This window comes from Beta vulgaris, chromosome 7, assembly GCF_026745355.1.
Source record: "Beta vulgaris subsp. vulgaris cultivar EL10 chromosome 7, EL10.2, whole genome shotgun sequence".
NCBI classification, from domain to species: domain Eukaryota; kingdom Viridiplantae; phylum Streptophyta; class Magnoliopsida; order Caryophyllales; family Amaranthaceae; genus Beta; species Beta vulgaris.
This window is the reverse complement of record NC_079208.1, coordinates 50,764,263-50,788,000: the sequence shown is the minus strand read 5'-3', so window position 1 is coordinate 50,788,000 and position 23,738 is coordinate 50,764,263. Positions and strand designations below refer to the sequence as shown.

Below are 23,738 nucleotides of genomic sequence, written 5' to 3'. Positions count from 1 at the left end.
TTTTCGTTTGTCTTTTTCTGCCGTAGTTTCCTTTCTCTTGCACTGTTTAAGGGTTGAAGTTGGGTATTCATCTAAGACGTTAGCTCATATGGGATCCGTCATCCATGATAATTAAGAACTGTGGTGGTGAACCCTAAACCCAAAGACACTTCTTAACGAGGTGACCGCTGAAGCTCTGTTTACCTGTACAGAGGCTCATCTACTTGCCAGTCAAGTTTCTATATCGGAAAATTATTATTTTATCCCCTTGCCAAAAAGTAATACAGTTGTCTGTGTATGTTTTTCTTTTTCATTTTTGAAGGTTTAGGTGCACCTTTGACCTTTAAACAGCTTTGGCAGGGAGTCTAAAATTTTAACTTTCAGTTTCGTCCATTGAAGTGAACTGTGACAACTCTTATTTGCAAATTGCTAAGCAATCTTTGCTGTCCTAAATTGGCAACATCATAAAAATTCCATTCTCTTCAACCTCAGCCTTCTCAATCCAAATTCATTGACTCCCTCCATTATATAGTATCTAACTACTTTACCAATATTGTTCCACATTATCTATTATCATTCCAGGATATCAATACACCATGTCAAATTAACTTACCAATGATCTCATATTTGTTGTCTAGCTTTCAAACCCATGGGATGCCAGGCTGAAATATGCTACTAAGTTTTGGAGCTTGTAGCATAATTTTTTTAATTACAACACCAAATATCATGTTGGAACTGCAATTTGTATTAACTTTCATCTTGAAATTTAAGTTGGATATTGCATCTCTGCTGCTGCAGACTTCCAAGATGCCTACCCAATCTCTATGATGAATAATGTTGTTGCTATCACCCTAAAATTTCAACCTTCATCTGGTAGTGTTTGCATTAAAGTCCCCCAAGGGTAGTTCCGACTCTGCCACTTCATCCCAGACAAACAAAAGATAAGTACTAAGGAGAGAGAATTCAACAATAAATCAGGGTTCTAGAGTTGCATGTTGGTTATGAGGAGATGGTTAGCAGGAGATTGGATCATATAGTTTGAAGTAGATTACTCTATGATGTTGTTGCTTTGCATTTCCATTGTACTCTGCAGACTGCAAGCCGAGTAATCCTTTCTTGCAAACATTTCAGGTGTTGATGTCAATGAGCACGATATACGTTTTGTGGAGGACAACTGGGAAAGTCCGGTAATCTTTTCTTGGCGTTTAGACCAAAGTTTACTTGGATCTTTCTGTTGTCAGGAGCTCTTGAAATATCAGTTTGTCTTATTATGGCTTATCTCTTATGGTTTTTGGTTGAATCATGATTCTCTAGGGCCATGTCTCTTATGAATGCTCACTGTTCTACCTCTTTGTTTCTTTCTAGGTTCTTGGTGCATGGGGATTAGGTTGGGAAGTTTGGATGGATGGGATGGAGATCACTCAATTTACCTACTTCCAGCAGGTTGTAATTTTCTCTTGCTTCCTTATCTTTGGACACTTTTTGATTGGTTGTCATAATAGATATAGTACTGAAAATTGATCAGTTTGCCGCGTTTATATTTTTTATTTATGTCTGTGTGTGTTTGTACATGCATGAATGCATCCTTACTTAAACTTAAGTATGTGTATGTATTTGTCAAACGACCTTGTAACTTATACAGTTGTATGGTCAAAGTTAACTGATGTGCATGGTGTTGATGACTTGATGTTGCTCCCTCCGTCTCTTATTAGTTTATCCACTTCTTTGGACACAGTTTCAGGAGAAATAGTATGTGGGTCCTAAAGAGAAAGTTAAAGCATTATTTATAGTTGGCCAAGAGAGAGAAAGATAGTGACAATTAGAAAATGATGTTTTATGTAGAAGATAATAATATAAAAGTAGTGGGTCCGTTCGAAAAACACAAAAAAAGGGGGAAACTAACAAGAGACAATTCAGAAAGAAAGTGGGTAAACTAATAAGAGACGGATGGAGTAATTTATATTTTATCATCCCCTGAAATTGAAAGGTATACTTAGAGAGATATAATCAAATAGGGTTTGAATGCTTTCAGAATTCCACGGGAAATGGATAAAGCTGACCACTTCCATGTGATGTTGTAACTATAATCTGCATACCTCATACTTATAAATAAGATTTGACGCGTTGGAGCTTGTGGGTATGATAACTTACTCTTGTTCCTCAATCTCTAGCTTATCGTACAGAGAGAATTTTAAATTTAAAACCAGATGTCAAATTTGATATCTCTTGCCTTCTTGTCCATGAAATGTGGATGATGCTTCCACATTCTTAAATAGGTTGTTTCATTTTAATGCTTATAAAAAATTTGTATAACCATCATTATATGGTGTAATGCGTTCACACTTTGATTAGTAACCAATTTATAATGTGACACATAACTCCTTCATAATGTTATATAAGTTACCTCTTTTATAACCCCTATATGTAAGGAACCCCTTCATAATGTGAAAGTCGTCCCAAAAAATGTATTACGTAACCCCTCAATGATTGGTTAAATAACCTCTTAATGATGGTAAGTAACCACTACATTTTGTAACTAGATCTGTGACCCTGTTATACACGGGTTCAATATTTATATCTGAGTAATATATTTTCTTTTTGAAATCGATACTTTATATTTTTCATTTTTTAATTAAAATAATTGTGAAAAGTAATTAAATAATACAGTACTTGATGGATATTATAAATTGAGGAATATTGCATATGATTAGAAATATCAACTACTTTCCACATTAATTGAACATTCTTATTTATTATGTATGGCTAGTATCATCAAATATCCTCTATATATGCACACTATATTTTGTTCCCTTAAAATTTAGAGACACTTGGCATGAAGAAGAAGAACCAAGTGTTGATCCCGGGTGAATATATTCGGCTTTATATGTAACTAGATAAGGAGCTCTTAAATAATTTGGCAAGTAACTCCTAACTATAATAGTGGGTAAGTAACCCTTAAATAAATAAAATAATACTCCCTTTGGTTTTATAACTGTTGTGTTTGAATAGAATATGGGTCGAGGCAATTTCACCCTCAGTATTACTTTTGGAACTTCTTTCTTACTTTTCAGAACTTCTCACTTAACTTTCAGAGCTTCTCTCTTACTTTTTGGTATATTTCTCGTAAGTTTTTGTTGTCCATATATGGTAATATTCTCTTCAAGAACAACTTTTAGAAATATTCCATTAAGGTAACCAGGAATAACAAACAGATCAGAGGGTTTATGATACATAACCCCTTCATAGCGTATGACTAATGCGTCACCCATATACAATGTATAAGGTTACCCTTGGTGATAGGGGTAAGTAAACCTAACCCCTAGGCAACAGGGTAAGTAACCCCTAAATAATATGACAAGTGGGTAAGGAACCCTTAGATAATATGATAAGTAACACCTAAATAAAATAATGCAATAAGTAACCTGTAAATAATATCATAAGTAACCCCTAAATAATATGACGATAACCCCTAATTAATATGATGAGTAACCCCCAATTATTTATGATATATCCAAGTATATAACCCCTGCATATGGTAGCGTGAACGCGTTATAACATGGTGCAGTGCATCCGTCATAAAAGGGCTGTATGATTTCTTTTTGGTTTTTGAGGACTTGTTTTTCTCTAACCTTCAATGCCTTGCTCCTAATTTTCTGTAATATAGTTTATTACTTTATTTATTATTTTTATAATTTTGTTGTTGTTGTTGTTGTCTGTCCTGCTGTTTCTTCAGGCTGGGGGTGTTCAATTGTTGCCAGTGTCTGTTGAAATCACTTATGGTCTGGAGCGAATCCTCATGCTGCTTCAGGTTACTGTTGGTATGTGTTTATGTCCACATCATCAGTCAATATACTTTTGCTGACGCTTCTCTATTACTGCCGGCAGGGAGTTGATCATTTCAAGAAAATCAAGTATGCTGATGGGATCACATATGGAGAACTGTTTGCAGAGAATGAGTAAATATTACAGCACTTAGCTTTCTTGCTATAGATACTAATCCGATGCTTCATGTCCCAATGTCTAATGTCCTCAAGGCCACATTATGTGAATTATCAACTCATTCTTATTCTGAGCATCGGCCAACTTGCTATTTTTCATGTCCCATATTATTTTTTAAGAAAAAAAAGTTAAAATTTTTCTTGTCCAGTTGAAAGTACAAATGAAATCTTGCTTGTCATTTCTAATTTCCCATGAATCTCATTTTACGTGGAAAGATAATTATCAAGGGGTAGAGGGAGTAATATTACAAAAAAGGACTTTTAGTTGCTAATGTGTTGCTCATAATTATCATGGAGTGTAAGCATTACTTTGCAGTTGTATTTCAGTGGTTACTATTATTGCTTCACTGCTGGTGTAATAACACCAGCTTTGTCACGATCCATTGTGGATTCCGTTGCTTTGTGGTCTGATTTATGTAACCTTACACCCGGAAAATTAGAGGATATTGTTCGTATAGCATTTACTCCGTTGTTGCATGCGTTCTCTTACTTGTTTCTTGAAGGACGTGATGTAGGTATGGAAGCTTATAGTACATGATTAAGATGCATGATTAGGTTTATACATTCATTAATCTTGCTAAGTGCATGAAGTTTAAGGTTCACGAATGTTCAAGTTCACTGTCTTATTGATCACATTCATGTTTCCTGTGAGTCGAGATCCATATTTTTAAGACATTGTGCTTCTGTTCTCCTAAAGATTTAAGATTATCATGAATGTGATCTGAAAGAGAGGAGAACAAGTTTACAAGTATGTTTTGCTCTAGAAAATTTAAGACCCTAGGGCAGCCTTACATTACCATAGCTTTTCTTGTCTACTTCAAATTTCTACACTGTTTACAAAAATCCCCATCTAATCTTCATCTCTTGTTGCTTCCGTACACATTCAACTTAAGACGACCTTCTGTGTTGCTACCTACAAATGGTAACAAAGCTTGGTCCAATAGGGATGATGAACCTGTGAGATTAGTTACATGGACTCTTCAATTCACCTCAAGTACCCGTGTAACGTCCTGCATCTTGCCTGATTCTTATGTAGCAAATTTATTGTTGTTTAATGCTTTCATTTATGGGCTTTATTTTCCTGTTTATCTGCTTGTTGTTTCATTCTGTATATTGACGTGCATTATTGCTTTATTGTTGAACTGTACTTTCTTTCTCAGGAAGGAAATGAGCGCATATTATCTTGAGCATGCCACTGTAGATCATATCCAGAAACATTTTGATTTTTTTGAGCAGGAAGCTTGCCATTTGCTCAAATTGGGTCTAGCAATACCTGCGTATATCCCATATCCTCTACTATCTATAACTATTGCATGATTTTTGATCGCGAGTATAAGTCAGCAAAATTAACATGCCTTAAAAACGTGCTAGGTATGATCAGCTTCTGAAGACATCTCATGCTTTCAATATCCTAGATTCTAGAGGCTTTGTTGGTGTAACTGAACGTGCTCGCTATTTTGGTCGAATGCGTAGGTGAGTGCACTTCTTCTTCTATCATTCTCTAGTAGTTGTGCTTTACTCTTTCTAGATTATGTTGAGTACTTGAGTGTATTGCTTCTTTCATTCCTGTGAAGGAGTAACTTATTTGTTTTCCCGTTTGTTTATGTTTCTTTGTCTTTGTAGAAAGGAATGAGAATATTGTACATAACTTAGCTAGGTGTAAACCATTTTGTTAGACTTGTTCTGGAGAGATTTTCCATACATGATGTCTCCTCTTCATGCCATTGGACGATTTATGGTGTAACTCTCTCGGCTATTTCCCCTGCAAAGTAACAAAAAGGGAAAAAGAAGAACTCCATATTGTTACTTTTCGTATGTGGTTCCCCCCCTGTATGTAGTTTATAGAGGTGGCTGTATTAATATAGATGAAAGATGCATGAGCAAAAGGCTAGATGGCCTCACCAAAAGAAAGTGAAAGTATGTAACTTATGCTCAGCTTCTTGTGTCAGGCACAGGTTTTTGTCCAGGTGTCAGACTTAGCAGATTTATTTTGTATTGTCTTGGTCCAAAATGGAGTACAACCTGTCTTTACTGAAATCTCTTGTTGGTTGCTGAGCACCCCCCCAAAGATACCTGAAAGGAAGAATTGGAATAACGTAAAATAAACCATAAAGAGAAGTAGTAAAGATAAGTACTGCATCAAACCACTAATCTTATAAAACACTAGCCTTCATATGCACGCGATGCGTGCATTAATTTCAAAATTTGTTATTCTATTAGATATTTCATTCGTACTTTATTTATGATTAAACTTAAATGTGAAAAATTCAATAGTTAGATGAATTTAGATATATTAATTCGCTAATGTAAAAAAATAAAAAGGTTGTGAGTGATTGTTAACATTAATTTTTGTGAATGAATATTGACAAAAAGAACAAAAATAATGAGTTGGTTTAACTGAATTAAAGAGTATCAAAGGTAGTGAATGTTCAGTCTTTTCATGCGCACACGTTATGTATGCCATTTTTTTTTATAAGGTATAAATATTTTGTCCATTTAATTTTTGATTGAAGTATTTGATGCATATACCATTTTAAACTTGTTTTAAATGGCAAGTTGGAATGAGAATTTTTAAATGATTTGCTTTTGTAATTTTTTTTATTCCATTAATTAGACCATTAAGGGTATTTTAGTCACTTCAAAAGAGGACACCACACCTCCTCCCTTGGCTTATATAATAGAGATCTATTAGATGAATGCATTGAGAGATGAAAAATACGGAAAGTTAACCCTGAACTTCCTTGTTTTGTTCTTGAATTATCAAATGACAGGATATATCGAAACAAACTATATAAGTATAGAAGAAAAAAGTAAGGGGATTGAATCAGGCTTCTTATGTTCGTCCCTAAATCAAGTGCTTCTATATGTTCCTCGTTTTTGCTTTTCCTCATAATTTATCTTTTTCTTCACACTTCGAAGTAATGGGTGACGCCTGACGGGTGTAATGGGTAGTAAACAGAGACTAATTTTCACTATTGCGTAAAATGACACTGTGCAGATATAAGCTGGCTTAGTTGGTTATACTTTGTTTTTTCGTTTTCTCTATTTGGCCCGGGGGGGGGGGGGTTTACCCAAGGATCGAATCCTGTCTAAACCATTGCCCTTTGTGCTCTCTAGTCTCCATACACCCAAAAGAAAATAATATGGCTTTATTGTGGCTGAGAAAGTGGTTTGTGTTTTGCTTTTACTTCCACATGAAATTCAAGAGATTAGAGTTTTTATTATATTGTCTTGCTACTTCTTTTTTATTTTCTCTACTTCCTGATTGAGCCTATCTCCGGCTGATTATCCCTTCTTTCATGCATTAGACTTCAGTCATCCACGGCCACATATAATAAATGTTTAAAGCATGGATGGTGCATGCTACTATCACCATCTCCTCTAATGTTTCAAGTATACAGGTTTATGTGTCTTACTGTCAGATTAAGGGTCTTTTTCAGTTCATATAGGCATTAGATTTTTGTTGTTCTCTTTGATTTTCTCGAGCATATACTGATCCAATTGAGATCTTGGAACTAGGGAGGACAGCTTGTTCTCTGTAAGTCTGTATTAGTGGGTGGTAGAACATGTGATCCAAGAGGGTTGTCTGTTCATAATGTTTCTGTGATGTCCAGTAGCTTATTTTCGCTTTCTCCTCGCCCTATCCTTACCTTATATATGGTGATTACAATTTTGAATCATTGTGAATCAGTTTAGCTCGTCAATGTGCACAATTATGGCTGAAGACAAGGGAGTATCTAGGTCATCCTTTAGGTGTTGCTGCTGAACTTGGTCCTCTGACATGCCCAAGAGAGGTACTGCAGTCTGCAGTAGAAAAGGTTAGTATGCTAGTGGGACCTATTTGAGAACTCTTGTCTCTCAGTCTCTGCAGTTCTTCTTGATTGGCATAGCTTTGTTGATCATGACAGTGCTCTATGAGGGATATTGATCTTCTCAATGTGCTTTTAGCTGGTCTTGGTTGCATACACTAATACATATTTGAACCGTTGGGTCGATTCCTTTACGTGAGCAAGTATTGTTCAGCTAAATTTCTATTTAGTTGTATTCTTAAGCGACTCAAGGTGGCAGACCTTGCATGTGCAATATTCATATGTGCTTCTGAGAGGATGTAGGCCTCTTCATCGTGTATAGTGAATTCACGTTATCTCTCATTGCTGAGAATCTGGTTTCTGATTCTTTGGTTGCTCCCTGCTAAAGAAAAGTAAATTTTTCTCGATCTCTTCTGACAGGGAGCAAGCACAGATATGGAAACAATTTTTAATTTGTCTCCTATGTTATGGAGACATTACTGGAATGTTGTGAATGGCTTTAAATTTCTAATTCTTGTTCCTCTAATAGGTGGGTTTAGAGCCAAGGATGTTTGTCCTTGAAATTGGAACCGAAGAGTTGCCATCACATGATGTAGCTTCTGCAATTCAGCAGGTTGGTTCATGCTAAAGTTTCAATGTACTCTATCTCGTGTTTGGTTTGTGATTTCTCAAATTCCCAAATAGGTTGTTCATTACTCCCTGAACTTCTGTCACTGTCATGTTTACTTCGTATTGCTACCTGGTACGATGGCTACTAACATGTAAATATGAGCTGACCAGGCATGTTACTAGAAATGGAAAAAGTATACATACATTCTGCAGACAAGAATATGGGGATGTATGCTAGATCTCATGCTCCTGCACCTTTTCTGCAAATTTACTGAATTTCTTTTCCTTTAAGAAAATTTATTTGCTGCTATGCATCTGGCGCTCATTTATCTCTATTGATCTTAGTGAATAAAATACTTGGTTGTGGTCATGTAGACCTCTGTCTTTGTTATGGAAGTGTCCTGTAAATTTATTATTTTATGCTGTTCTCTCCAGCTGAAAGATCTCATTTTGCAATTACTGGAAAAGCAAAGATTGGGTCATCATGAAGTACAAGCGTATGGCACACCTCGAAGATTGGTGGTATGGCTCTAGAAGCCTTCAATGCCTTATCCTTTCCTGAAAACTTCCTTTCTTCACAATGTTGATTAATCATATCAATCTATTCTAAGCTAAGCCTATTTGAGATGCTAATAGTTTAATATTGATGCAATATGATGTTGTGACCTACTTATTGGAGCTTGTCTTTTGATGCATGTTCAGAGGCATTCTCCCTCAGTTCCATGTTTTCTGTCACTTAAATTATCAATGCACTACTTTATCAATACCATAATTAAGTACTTCTTAATCCACTTCTGATGCTTGAAAAAGGCACAGATCCCGGAATGGGGGAAGTATCATTTATGCTTGGTTCAGTATGCTAAAGGACTTGTGCTATAAGAATCTTTTTCTTGAGCACTGTGAGGTGGTTATGGGACTGGATTATATATTTCATGAGAGACCAGTGAGCTTGCTTGCCATTTGTTCTGTTGCACCTGCAGGTAATTATGTAAGATTTAAGAGGAATGAAGAGAGATAGTATCTCTGAAGGCTTAGCTATTTCTTGTTCCTGTGGCTAGGGAGGATCGACACATTTGTTCAGGATTAGAGTTTACATTTGAGAACTTGATATAATCCTCACTATATATAATAAGAACTTTACATTTTCTTCTTATAACAAATCCCCTATTATAACTATCTATTTCCCTATTATAACAGATCCCCTATTGTAACAAATCCCCTGTATAATGAGAATTTACATCAGGAATATAATAAGAAGTTATAATAGAGTTTATATATATAGCGAGGATTTGTTATATATAACAAGAGCAAAAATTTGTTCAGAAATGTGTCGACATGTTATATATACTTTTCTTCTAACATACTACCTATCTTATTCTCCAAGCTACTAACAAGTGAGTTATAAGTGTACTCACATTTGCTACATATGCAGTACTTTTTGTTTAGGTGATTCTTATCCTGTTAAACAAAATCTATGGTTAAGAGTTGTAGAGGCAAAACCAAAATAAGAAAAAGAAAAGAAAGATTAAAACCTTTTTTTATTTATTGTTTTTGCAGGTCTGCTTTGATAGCTTGTGTGCTAGGCAAGTGGAAAATGAGGTTGAGGTTCGAGGACCCCCAGTTTCTAAGGCATTTGACAACCAAGGAAATCCAACGAAGGTATTTAATAGTTCCTTAGTTATAGTCTTAGAGTTTTAATTGTTTCTTATTAGCTGAATTGGCAGTTTAGTGTATATTCCTTGTACATGTATCTGCAACATAGTGCTAAAGATTAACTAGGCCAACCTATATTAAGTAGCTTAAAGAAAATTACTCCCTTCATCCCTAAATAGAGTTCCCATTTCTTTTGGGCACAAGTATTAAGAAGAAATCATAGGTGAGACCTTAGTTGTATCAAATCAGAATTAAAAATTGAAGTTGGTACACTATTTATGAATTGTTTATTGAGGAGAGAGAATGTAGGCCACTTTACAAAGTCATCTTGTTTATGGGGAAGTGGGTAATATAATAAAAAGTGAAAACTAAATAATATTTTAATTGGTGGACCCATACACAGTAGGGAATTGAGAAATCTATTTGGAATAGACATAATTGGAAAAATGGGAACACTACTTAGGGACGGAGGAAGTAATTGACAAGTTGAACACGAAGAGGAATTTGGAACATGAAGTTGAATTTGCTTTAAACAGTTTTCCTGATAATCTATACATGTAAATATATATATGTTTGAAAATATGTATGTTTGTGAATAAAATAGGTGCCTTTTAACTTGATAAAGAAATGTGAATATTTTTGCGGCAGCCATATCCATTATCCAGAAAGTGTGAAACACATTATGGGACAGAGGGAGTACACGTGACACTTTATCACCTCTCCTTTATCATCTAATGTGATTAACTCGGTAGTCCAGTACTCTTTCTTTGCACATTTGCATAGTGAACATGGAACTCTTGTATGGGACGTGGCCATCTCGGACATGTTATTCTTTTATTTTTTATCTTTTATCTTCCTTATATCTAATGAATTAATTCTTGCATCCATTAATGCATGCTTTATTCCTTTACAGGCTGTTGAGGGTTTTTGCCGTAGATATAATACTTCTTTGGATTCAATATACGAAAAAGTGGATGGTAATGTTGGCCTGCGGATTTTTAATTTTTATTTGTCTTATACTTTCAGAACTGTCCACTGAGAAGCTGTCAGAGTCTTCAGACTCTGTACATTGATAATGATAAGAGGGGGATGCTAGAAGCCTAGTATTGTATGGTATCCCTTTTGTGCCATTTCCTCTCCCCAAAACAAAGATTTATCTGGAATCTGTTGTACATATTTCTGTGGCTTATTGAGCTGAATCAAAGTCTTTATAGTCTGTATGTTTAGCTATGATAATTGCAATACTTCTCTTGCTCATAAATTTGTATATGCCTATGCGAAATCGACAAATGGCTCTTGTTATACTTATTGCTAAATTGTCCCAATCATTATGCTGTTCTTTAACTTCAGGAAAGACCCAATATGTATATGCTCGGGTCATGGAGCCCTCCAGAAGTGCTTTAGAGGTTTGGCTATAGCAATTCAACTAATTCTTCTTTATTTTCCGTGTATATGAATTTTTGAATACAAGCGTCTAAGAAACTAATCTGACAGTTAATTACTAGGTTTTAGCTGAGGATCTCCCTGGTATAATTGCTAAGCTGTCATTCCCAAAATCAATGCGTTGGAATTCACAGGTTTTTGTTTTACATTATTCTTTTGTACCATTTATCTGAACTCGGGCATGTTTTTGCACATGCCTCTATCACTAATTTTGCACACTGCCATGGCCATTGTGTTAGAATCCAACCTTTCTTTCCTTGTATTTTGCTTATTTAATGCTTTCTAGTACGTTACTTCATGCTGTTAGCTCTTTGTTTAGGTTTTATCTTCCATTATTATGTTACTGCAAGCAGTGTGTTCAGTGGGTAGAATAGCTATCTCACAATCAACCCTCTTTAGGGAACACCATCGAATGAATGAAATCAAGCTTCTTACCAGGTTTTAACTGAGTTGCTGTTGTTTTCTTTACTTACGTTTGGTCTTATACTTTACGTAAAAATACTCCCTTCCCATCAAAGTTCTGATTCATTGTCGGCCCCGCTTGCTCTCTTGTCACAAACAGGCAAGAGTTTCCTCTTGAAATACACTTCTACAAGCGTCAGATACCAGGGAAAAAAAACGCGGTCGCGGTCGCGGTCGCGGGAACGGTCGCGCTGTCGCGGGAACGGCTTGTAACGGCGAAATAGAACGTTTCGCGGCCGACGCGGCGTGAATTTTTTTAAAAAATTCACATTAATATTTTTTAACCTTATTTGCATTTTTTTAGTTTATGAAGCATTATTAGAACATAATATAATCAAATCTAATAGATTATCATGTTTCCTCAACTATATAATTAAATCATAAAAAAAAATTGGCCAATGTTTGAAAAGAACGGATGTAACGGGGATAAAATCGTTCTAACGCGGCGAGTTCGCGTTACGGAACGGACAACGCGGCGAGAAGTACGTGAATTTTATTATGGTGTTCCGTAACGGGATTTCGCGGAACGGCAAATCCGAAATCCGTTACAGAACGGCCGTTCTGTAACGGAACGGGAGAGTTTTAATTCCATGTCAGATACCCTTTCCGCCTTGCCGCCTAATAGGCAAGAACACGCCGCACGATGCTGTGTCAAAACAATTCGAACGTGACACATTGTCTCTGTTCTCTATACTTATGCTGCTCCTCACAATCCATTTGGAACCCAGCTGCTTTATTCTTCATGCTGAAATAGTGTATTTGACTTGAATTATATATTGTTTAATGCAAGTCCCAGACTTTGTAAACAGATTTACGCCACGGTTTGTGAATATAAACTCCTCTGTCTCTAGTTGAACATCAGTATTGTTCTGGGTGTGTATAAACTGTCAATCTTTTCATGCATTCTACTTCTTTATCTGTGTATGTATGTATTAATAAAAATGAATTTTTTTGGAGTTGTGTGTCAATGGTTTAGTTAGCTGCTTTATGTTTTTTAATTACTAAAAACGGAAATTATACATTTGTTTTATAGTTTAACCTGCAAAGGATTCCACTTAAGCTCTCTACTGTATATTGCCTTTTCCTGTCCATGTTTTATCTAATTCCTTTATTTGCTGGAGGAAGTTTCAGTCTTGTGATTGTAATTGAGGCATCAGCTGATTGAGACGGTGCTACAGCAGTCTCTTCTGTATCACTTTTACCATTTTATATGTCTCATTATTTGGTACCCTATACAGTTGACAGAAAAGTCACTATTAATGATCAGGAATCAATGATCATAAGCAAATTGTAATAGGTATTTTGAGTTGTTAGACATTTGAGGTATAGTTTGATATCAACGGAAATAGCAAGTATGCCAATCATTATGGTAGAGAGATGGTATCATTTTCCAGTACTGCTTGTACTTCTGTTCCCTTCCCTTTCGTCTACCTTAGGGTCTATTGATTTATTCAAAAGGAAATTAATGCATCTCGTATACACTGCCTCTAGAGAGAATTTTGTAATGTTCTATAAATTTTTGATTTATGATTTCCAACTACCACTTCATAAGCTCAGGTTTAAAATGCAATCATTTCAGGAGAAAAACATAAATATGATCTTAAATCTAATACTCTGCTGTTTTACTTGGACAGTCCTACTTTTCATTTTGGAATCTTTTACATTGACTGTCTTAGATAGTCAGATTAATTCTTTAACTTTATTGCATTATTTTGTAACTCCACTTAAATATGCTCCTATTGTTCATTTTATATCTCCATAATGTGCTTGGTTCATCAACTAGGACAGTCCTATACTCCTATCAACACAAAGGAGTAGATAAAGAGTTTAGGAGCTGTGTCAGCTTAGTGTAATTGATATTTTGCTTCAGTAGCCGTGAGGTTCCATTGCTATCTTCCAAATTCCCTTGGCTTTTTGAAAATTTAAGCTGTGGTAATTAATCTTGTAGAAGTATAGATCAGAGATCCACATCCAACACCTTCACCTCCCAGTTTGGTCAGTCTGAGGCGGTGAACTCTGACTGCTCTTTCACTTTAGTCTTCATGTGCTAGGCAACATTAAGTTCATTTCATGTTATGGAGGTTCCCTGGTATTGATTATGATGGATTATATAGACAACACTGTTAATGCTGTGACCAGACCTTTGTTTGTTCAAGATCAGTTGGGCTTTGAATATCTCATGCTGGATTCTGTGCTCTGCAGTTAAACATGCTAGTATACTACTATTATATATTTAAGAATTGAGGAAAAAGCATGGGTTATGTAAACAGATTTTTCTTTCATTTCTTTTAGGTGGTGTTTAGTAGGCCAATTCGTTGGATCATGGCTCTGCACGGTGATGTTATAATTCCATTTACTTTTGCTGGAGTTTCCAGGTGATTGATTCAGTTCCTACTGATACTTTTTTTCTGTATTCAAATTTCCTTTTCCTTTTCCTTTCTCCCCTTTCATCTGAAAATGCGGTATTTTTCATTTCGAAATTTGCTTTTCTCTTAATGCTTTTATATACATTTGGAACTTATAAGAATTTAAAAATTGCAGTAATCAGTCTACCTAACTACCTTTATCGACAAATCATGCTTATGATTGGTGATAATTTATTCTAATAATTCAGCAAGCTTTTTGCATGGGGTGATAGTCTGAAAGGTTTTCTTTCTTCTTCCATGTGGTGGTGGTGGTTGGGGGGGGGGGGTGTTGGGGGTGCATTCTCTCTAATATTCAGTCTTCTCATTTTCTGTTCATTATGAACTTCTAATTAAGTATACAAGGGGTGATAGGTGTGTCGCGCACCTAACAAGGATAATTCCTAACTAACCTCCTAATTGTGTGGCAGAGCTAGTCAAGGTCGATCCACGGAGACAAACGGTACTAAACACTTAATATCTTGATTCAATTTAACTAAACACGTAACAAACAACAACGGTGAAAAGGATGATAAACTAATACTAACACTAAACTATGGCAACTAGCAATAACACACCGAGGTAAAATCAATTAATAAAAGCATCTAGAAATAAGTATCCCCACTAGCACGAATAATGCATGAATAGTTCCCATCCTAATCAACAAAATCAGTAGTCCAAAAGGAGTAATGCATCCTAAAAATACCAAAGACCTCTCCCGAGTGCCTATGGCTACTTTAAACAAGCAATCATACCTACTCCCATGGAATCATGCAAGAAAGAGACATTAAACATGGCATCACAAATAAATTCCTAGTAATCCTATCTACTTATTCCCATAGAGATATCCATAGTCTTGATTAAGTAGACAAATCCATCTAGATTCAATTCTCATTGAGAACAAGACATGAAAAATCATTTTATTACCATCTATCCCTAGAATGATAATGAAATTAAACACAATTCAATCAAGCAAGGACAATTAATCAATCGAAATCGAAGTAAATTGGGATTAGGGGGGAATTCATGCATCAATCATTGCTAGGGTTCAACCTAACAATAGATTTAAAACTATTCACTCATAATTGAATTAATAAAACAACTAAAGAATAAATTATTAGACATGATAATGAAATAGAGAAAAAATTAAAAAAACTAGTCTTTTAAGGTGATCCAAGGTGGCCAAAATCAAAATCTCCAAGTTTAATAATGTAGTTGCCTCTCAAAGTTCTCTCTCAAAACTAATGTTCTATTCTCTAATAATGAAAAAGCTGTCTAAAAGAAGGTTTTTCAAAACCTAATTATTGTTTACAGAACTAAGAAAAGGAAATAAACGAAGTTGTGGAAAATAAGCTGGAGAACAGCTCCCACGGTCGTGCAGCTTTTCGCACGGTTGTGCATCATGGTGCACCATCTAAGAACTTTCTTCTCGGTCTTGCAAACGAGACATAAGCTTTTCTTCTTTCCTTTACAGAATTGCACGGGCAAGCGAGAATATATTCGTCCCGCGACTCATCGCTCAGTCAAAGAATGCGTGTGGTTCCGCAAGAAAAAAATTCTTCTAAGATCATGATCGCTTCAATTCTAAAGAGCTCGAGCTCATTTTCTCGCCTCCGAGAACTTACCGAGACCATCTACGAATCATCTTGGCCTCTCTTAGCCACAACCGGCCACAAGGACCTGAAACTCACAAAAAGAGCCAAAAGTATCTTAAAGTAACACAATGGTTCAAAAGCTACTCATATCATGCAAAGAGATCTAAGATGCATTAAAGCTACATGTAATTGAGATTTAAAAGCTACCTATATGCAAACTAAAAATCGACTTATCAAAGGAGAGAGGGGGGGGGGGGTGTTGGATTAAAATTGTTTGTACTGACCTCTAATAGAAGTGATTTCCACGAAGCACAAATATTTATGTCTTGTTGTGGACTTGAATTGATTGAATTTCTGCTTTTGTCTACGATCCTAGATACTCTCTCTGTTTCTTTTTAATCTACGATTGTTGTTTTTTTCTAATTTTGGTAACATGTCAGATCTACTTTCTCCTCTTTTTCCACCCATGTCATCCACTTTTTAGTTTATCTCTCCACCTTTTCAGTTTCTCTTTCATACTTTTGTACTTTCTTCTTGGTTCTCCCCAAAGTGAAGTGAATATATTAAAAAGAAACGGAGGGATATTTGTAATTTTTTTATGTTGAAGTCGTCTACGATTCCGGGCCAAGTTGCAATGGCAGTTTCATCATTTACTGGAGCAATAACCTTTGTTATGCTCATTACACCTTTATCTCAAGCAAGAAATCACGTGTATCATCTGCAGTTTCTCTATGTAGTTTATTCTTACGCTATACCTTATATAGGAACCAACACATGCTTAGTTCTTGTACTGGCATATATTATTATTCGTTTCAGAGTTCAGAGCTTGGTTAACAAGCCATTTATTCACAAGTTAATTTCCCTTCTCAAAAAAGAAAACTAAACAAAATATTATAAAGCTCCATGCCTGGTACCACCTCTTTTTTATTTTAATCTACACTTTTTATGCTTGCCAACACATAACTTTTACAACTAACATCTTCAAGTATCAATAATTAATCATCATAAAAAGTTGATTTTAAATATGTTTAGTGAGATGAATGTAACAAGATTCCACATGACTATGTTTTGTCTGGACTATAAATCACCACGGTGGTCAAAGTAGAGATATGAATAGTGCAAAAATAAAGTAGCTTGAAAAAAAAAATGGAGGGAGTAGTTCAATATTTTAATGTATAGCTCTCAGCTCGTGTTGCTTAAACAATTCCACCTTCATGCTTACACCATTCCAAAGTGAAGTATGCAAAATTTGTTGGAGAATACTCCCTCCGTTTCCTAAAGATCTTCCTTGTTACTGTTCCTACAGATACCAAGGAGAATCCATTTGTGTGGGGTGTGGGGTGTGGGGTGTGGGGTGGGTAAAGTAGGAGAGAGAAAGGGGTTAAGATAAATAAACAAATATAAAGGGGTTAAAGTAGGAGAGAGAAAGGGAGTAAAATTGAATTAATAATGTAATGGTGGACCATATGATAGGGACATGAGAGGGTAAAAAGGGATAAAAAAATTCCAAATAAGGAATAAAGTAAAAGAGGGAAGATCTTTTGGAAACGCACTTAAACGGAAAGAGGGAAGATCTTTAGGAAACGGAGGGAGTACTATATTTAACTGCTATAATGATTCCAGTTATTTTCTTGTTTATTCTTAACTGATATGTTATTTGATCCTGTATTAATTTTCTTTGCAGTGGAAATTTAACTTATGGTCTTCGTAATACACCGTTTGCAACTGTTGAGGTATGTACATCAGCTGTATGGATATGTATGAGTCCTCAATTTTAAAAAGCTACATATCTGTGTCACTTAGAGTTGTTTAAACTCAAAACATATGCCTAGATGGTAAATGTGGTATATATGGTAAAAAGCTATATGATTTTCAGTTAGAATTGGTACCAAAAGCCTAACAGTATATATGAACACTATATTGCATCTTGTATAAGCTCCTTTGTATGTGTGCATTCGTTTGTGCATGCATGCTTGCTGTTTGTGTGTGTGTGAATGTGGACGTTGGCTGTTCTGCAAGGGATCAAATGTCTCCTTGTAGTCTCTGTTTTTAGTCTGTGGTTCGTGTTGATGAGATGTCTTGACAAGAAACTCTTTTAGGTTGAAAAGGCAGAATCGTACGTAGCTGTGATGGAGAATGCTGGCATATCTGTAGATATTGAGGTATTCTATGATAAAACAAAACTGATATATTAGGCTATTACGCCTTGTTATTCACGGATATGTATTGGAAACTGGTGCTGGCTATTGTTTGTTTTTGAGAACATATTGTTTTCATTTACAGGAGCGTAAAAAGTTGATTTTGAAGCATTCAACTGCTTTAGCTGAAACTGTTAGTGGACAAGTAATTATGCCTAGTGGTTTATTGGACGAGGTAATATATAAATTAAGCAATCAATAGTTTGTTCCAACAGTTCCATTGGTGTTTTGTATGATAACTCATGGGTTACATGTTTCTTGTTGGTTTATCATATCTCAGGTTGTTAATCTGATTGAAGCACCAACCCCAATATTGGGAAAGTTCGATGAATCTTTCTTAATGCTCCCAAAAGACCTTCTAACAATGGTAATGTTTTTAATTCTTTGAGGTGTCATCTCTCATTTTAAATAATTTCAGTGATGTGTCCTCGCAAACTATATTATGTAGTTATTTTACCTGGACACCTAGTATATTTTTCTTTATACTTCCCCCGTTTCTTCTAATTGCAACAATTTCTTTTTTGGCAATTTCAAATTAAATGCAACAAAATCCTTCCTGTCCATTTATGGTGTGGTTTTTTGACATGAAATTACCAAAATGCCCCTCATTTAAAATTAAAACCTTATATTATATACCCTACTTGATTACTAACAAAATTAATCTAATCTTTATTACACTAACCTCCTCCACCCATAGTTCGAAAAAACGGTTTCGGTCACGGTCGCGGTAACGGTCACGGTGATGCGGGGACGGGGATGATGCGGTTGTCGTACCGTTGAATATCGGCTTAAACCATGAAATATCCTAAAACCCGCCTTAAATGCGATTTTTTTTACACCTTTACGATGCGGCTAATATCGGTTTGGTAGATTTGAAAACCTTTATGACACGGGCGATACGATAGGATGCGGCCTTGTTTTGACACCATGCCTCCACCTATCACACACACACTCTCTCCTCTTCTACCACCTAAACCACCCTCTATATCATCTTCTACCACCACCATTTCCACCCAATGATTCCCAACACTAACTTCCCTCCAACCACCACCACCTCCTACACCCTTATTGACCAAACCACTGCCACGAGCCTTGCAACCACAGCCATAATTCTCGAATTTCACCACCTCGACCGGATTTGTTCAGGAAGATTGGGAGTGAAGAAGTGATGGTGACGAGATTGCTTGACATATAGAATGAATTGAACTCTCTAGCAATCTTGTATTTATAGAATGGAATGAACAAATTACAAACAGATCTCATCACCATCACTTCTTCATCTTCCTCTCTTTGACTCTCTTCACCATCACTTGTTCATCTCCCTCTCTTCTCTTCTTTTTTTGTTTGATCTGGGGTTTCAAATTTTGGTTGTTGAGGTTGTGTTTTGCGACTTTTGGTGGTGTTTTTAGGGTTTTTTGCCTCTTCTCTTAATTTTCTGCTGTTGTAGCTGAAGAATCATGTGGTATTGTAACTCTATCTGCAGAAACAACGAAAAATGTCGGGCAAAAGAACCAATATTTAACTATTCTACAGAATCACATATTTTCTCTTATTCCTAGCACTGTTTTTTTTTTTTTTTTGTTTGTTAATTTGATTGATTTTGTGAAAATTTATGAGGAAGAGTCGGCAGAAGAAGCAAACTTTCTATCAATGCCGCCAAGAAACGATGATTGGACAGTGAAACCTCTAAACTAACACCAAAAAAACAAGTACCCAGTTCTGATCATCATCAAGATGATATAGAACAGCCCCAAACATCTTCAACCTCAAAATTTATTCCCTCAAATGGAAGAAATTTCAAGTGGGTGTCCAAAAATGGTGGGACCCAGGTGAAAAAAAGTGTTGTTGCTGCCTCGGTGGTGGTAGTGTCTCACTAGTTGTGGTGGATGCAGTAGGTGGTGGCGACATTAGGTGTTGGTGCCTTGGTGGTACTTTTTTTTTTTAGGGGAAAGGTGGTGGTGGACTGGTGGTACTTGGTGGTGCTTAATTAAACTAAACACTTGCCATCACTTTTGTTAATCAACCCTTAAGAAATTATGCCTAGGAGTCCGTGTCGACCAAATTGTTGCATTTAAATGAAACGGAGGAAGTATATGAAATGCCTACTTTTAAAATTGAGTGCTGAAGGCCTTTCAGGTCAGTCTGGTGGATTGTGAATATAATACCCGCGGCTAACTCCAACATATCAATTACAGTATTGTATATGCTTCCTTAATAGTCTTGATTGTGCAGTTATATACATAGTTAACAATTTACTCATCTCTTTTTCTTTTTGGTGCAAAAGAGGGGACAAGCCCCAAAATGTATATTCATCTCTACGCATGCATGTTATTTCTATACAATTCTAACGCATGCATGTTATTTCTATACAATTCTAACATGAATTAAAGTCTGACACCCTACTCTATGTTCCTTTTTGTAACATTTTCTTGAATTTTAAAGGTTGGCAAAGATCCAATGCTTAGAGTTTGGATGGCAATGTTGGATGAACTCTACACTAGTGATACTTATGTTCCAGTGTTTATATCGTATTTTCTATTTTGGTGAGAAGCCTATGCTTCTTTTTGTTTGGGAAAGAAAGAGACAAATCATTAATTAAAATATCTAGTTATTTTTTGTTTTTCCTTGTTCCCTCTGAACCATCACACATGGAATGCGCACTTTTTTGCAAAAAATCTAGAGTTCCCAGTCTTCTTTCTTCAACCTGTTCACCCTTGTTTCATCCTAGGTGTTGATATTCTCTTGTTGCTCTGACCTTGTCTTCTTTAGTTTTTCCTTCTATGAGGGCTCTAGCAATTGCCAGAAGCAGAATTTTCTCCGAAGTCCGAATTATCTGTCTCTCTGTTGTAATGAGTTTTAACTCTCAGTTTGAAAGTGGAAAGGTGGGGTCCCGACTGCCGGCCTACTATCACCTGTTTCTCTACTTTGGTTATAGTTTATTTTGAAAGGTGGAAAGCAGAAGTCTCTCTGAAAGTATTTTATCTATATATATGTTTTTAATTGACTTTTATAGCTTGGGGGAGTAGAAAACAGTGTGTTTTGTTTCGATCGCCCACCCTCAAGAAGATTCCAGATCTTCCTCCGATTTTTGTAGACTTTTAGGCCTTTTCTAGAATGGTTGTTTTTGTTATGCTCTCCCACTTATTCATAAATTCATTGGTTAATTTGATGGTTGATTGCATTTCGTGGAGTACTGTGTTTTCCCTTCTTTGATGGATAAGAGCCTCAAAAGGCACTGTTACAGGAATCGGTACTAATTCTTAGGTGTCACCCCTCAAGAATTTGTTTCTTTTTGAAATGTAAAGAATGCTAAAAGTTATAGGTCAATGATGCCCTTCTTTTCTGTTGGGTGTTAAGTTTGCTAACTCATCTCAGCTCTATCATTGTCTGCAACCTTTACGGCATACATATTATACTCTTGGGTATTTGCTAGATATATAATTTTGTCCTGCATTGAGAAGTTGAGAGAATAGAGGAAAGTCATTCTATTTTCTAACTGATTCTGTCTTCCAATGATGCAGGTTATGCAGAAGCATCAGAAATACTTTGGACTTGCTGACAATAGTGGAGGATTGTTGCCCTATTTTATTGCGGTGCACTCACAGTTTTCTCATCTATTCTCTCTGCTTTGCTTTGATGCTGATTTTCTGTGTGGTGGATGTCAGTGCTTACCTGTTCTCTTGAGTTGATTTCAGGTGGCAAATGGGGACATTAACGTTGATGTGGTGAGAAAAGGGAACGAGGCAGTTCTCAGGTTTACAACCTCCCTCAAAATTTCTGCATATTAAGGGGGTGTTTAAGTAGGGGGGTTTCGCTTTTGAAGAGTATGGTTCAAGTTTTTTTTTTTTTGGTTTCCATTCCCTAGTTTTGCTGAATTAAATGACCCCAAATTGTTTAATCTTGATTCCGCACCTCCCCTTAGGACTTTAATTCCCCCAAACGCCTTTACACCATCAAGAGTCTTTCCCCACCCTTGACCACCATGCCACCACCATTATCTCCATTAGAAACCTCTCTGCTTCACCAACTATTTTACCCCCATTACTGGCCGAACAACACCAGAATATCCCCAAACACTATCACCCACCCTCTCCGCTAGTCACCGACATACCTATTAGTTACACCCAAGCAACGCGAAAGCCCCGCACACAAGAGAGAAAGAAAGAGGGAGAGAGAAGAACTAAAATGAACTACCAGTCTTTTGTGGCCATAATCCAATCAACCTTCGTTGAAGCACCAACCCACCCTCAACAATCACCAACGACATCCCTACACGCCATCACGTGCCAAACAACACCAGAAAAACAGTGCCGACAGCCCCAAACCACGCCCACTCCCTCCACCGGCCAAAAACCACCACCACTTCTTGCGCCCCAGACAGATAAAGAAAGAAAAAGAGAGGAACTCAAATGAACCACCAGCAACCAAGAATGTCGATATTCAATTAACCTATAGTTGCCAGAAACAATGTGAGTAAATTGGGAGAGAGTAAGTGGTGGTAGATAGCTGTTGCAAAGATGAGAGTGAATGAAGTCGGAGAATTCGGTAGAAGGCAGGAGGACTTGGTGCTGTTGTGGTTTTGTTCTAATTCTAGACCAGACACTTGTTTCCTTTTCCTCTCTGCCCCTAAAATCTATCTGCTTTCCTTTTAGCATTATCTTCCTGGACCGCTGTGCGCGAACTGTTTGATAATCATTTCGGATGATTTAAATCCTTTTATATACCTAGAATATCCCCTGAAATAATTATCTGTTTGACTTGGCAGTTCCAGTCTACCTACTTGATAGCAAAGAACGTTTGCATATAATTGTCTATTGTAAGGGTGCGTTCTATTCAACTTATTAGCCCTGAACTTATTGGACCTTATCTGAACTGAACTTATTGAACCTGAACTGAACTTATTGGAACTTATTAAACCTGATTGGACCTGATTCAACTTATTGGACCTGATTGGAACTTATTGGACCTTATTGGAACTTATTGACCTTATTGAAACTTATTAGACCTTATTGGCCCTGATTGAAACTTATTAGACCTTATTGGACCTGATTGAAACTTATTTGACCTTACTAGACAAAAACATTGACCATGAATAACATAAATATTACCACTAACGTAAATACTACCCCTCAAATTTTTTTATGGAGTAATAATTATTATAACTCGTCCTTTAAAAAATAATAATTATTAATTATCTCTTATGATAATTAATTTAACAACAAAATTTACTATTTATATATTTGCCTATACATAACTTTCACCACTAATATATCTAATAGTCTTGTAATTATTATTATTATTGTTAACCTTAATTATTTGATCATGATTATAATATTATTTAATAGTAATATGAATAATCAAATAATAGACACTAATACAAGTATAATACTATACATTATGATACTTTAGTAAAAAATTCTAATAATTACATAATCAGCTAATAGTAATATAAATAATAAAATAATAGACATAATACAAATAAATAATAAAATAATTAACATAATACAAATAAATAATAAAATAATAGACACTAATACAAGTATAATACTATATAATCATTGTGGTACTTTAATTAAAATTCTAATAATAA

General features: G+C 35.9%; 1 protein-coding gene across 4 annotated transcripts in view; it reads left to right on the top strand.

Moving 5' to 3' along the window:
• Positions 1-23,738, top strand: part of LOC104899640 (glycine--tRNA ligase, chloroplastic/mitochondrial 2) — a 38,156-nt gene that overhangs the window by 6,529 nt on the left and 7,889 nt on the right. For 3 of the 4 annotated variants that reach the window (XM_048648551.2, XM_010686867.4, XM_048648552.2), the window contains 20 exons: positions 1,111-1,166; positions 1,345-1,422; positions 3,713-3,787; positions 3,865-3,935; positions 5,138-5,254; positions 5,349-5,450; positions 7,669-7,795; positions 8,316-8,399; positions 8,831-8,917; positions 9,953-10,054; positions 10,962-11,025; positions 11,399-11,454; positions 11,554-11,625; positions 14,246-14,328; positions 17,635-17,683; positions 18,050-18,112; positions 18,234-18,323; positions 18,429-18,515; positions 21,670-21,741; positions 21,844-21,902. In XM_048648551.2, the coding sequence (XP_048504508.1) occupies positions 1,111-1,166; positions 1,345-1,422; positions 3,713-3,787; positions 3,865-3,935; positions 5,138-5,254; positions 5,349-5,450; positions 7,669-7,795; positions 8,316-8,399; positions 8,831-8,917; positions 9,953-10,054; positions 10,962-11,025; positions 11,399-11,454; positions 11,554-11,625; positions 14,246-14,328; positions 17,635-17,683; positions 18,050-18,112; positions 18,234-18,323; positions 18,429-18,515; positions 21,670-21,741; positions 21,844-21,902 (1,594 nt within the window). Of the gene's footprint in view, positions 1-93; positions 161-1,110; positions 1,167-1,344; positions 1,423-3,712; positions 3,788-3,864; positions 3,936-5,137; positions 5,255-5,348; positions 5,451-7,668; positions 7,796-8,315; positions 8,400-8,830; positions 8,918-9,952; positions 10,055-10,961; positions 11,026-11,398; positions 11,455-11,553; positions 11,626-14,245; positions 14,329-17,634; positions 17,684-18,049; positions 18,113-18,233; positions 18,324-18,428; positions 18,516-21,669; positions 21,742-21,843; positions 21,903-23,738 lie in introns of those variants that run through there. The other variant, XM_048648553.2, reaches the window with a different exon arrangement.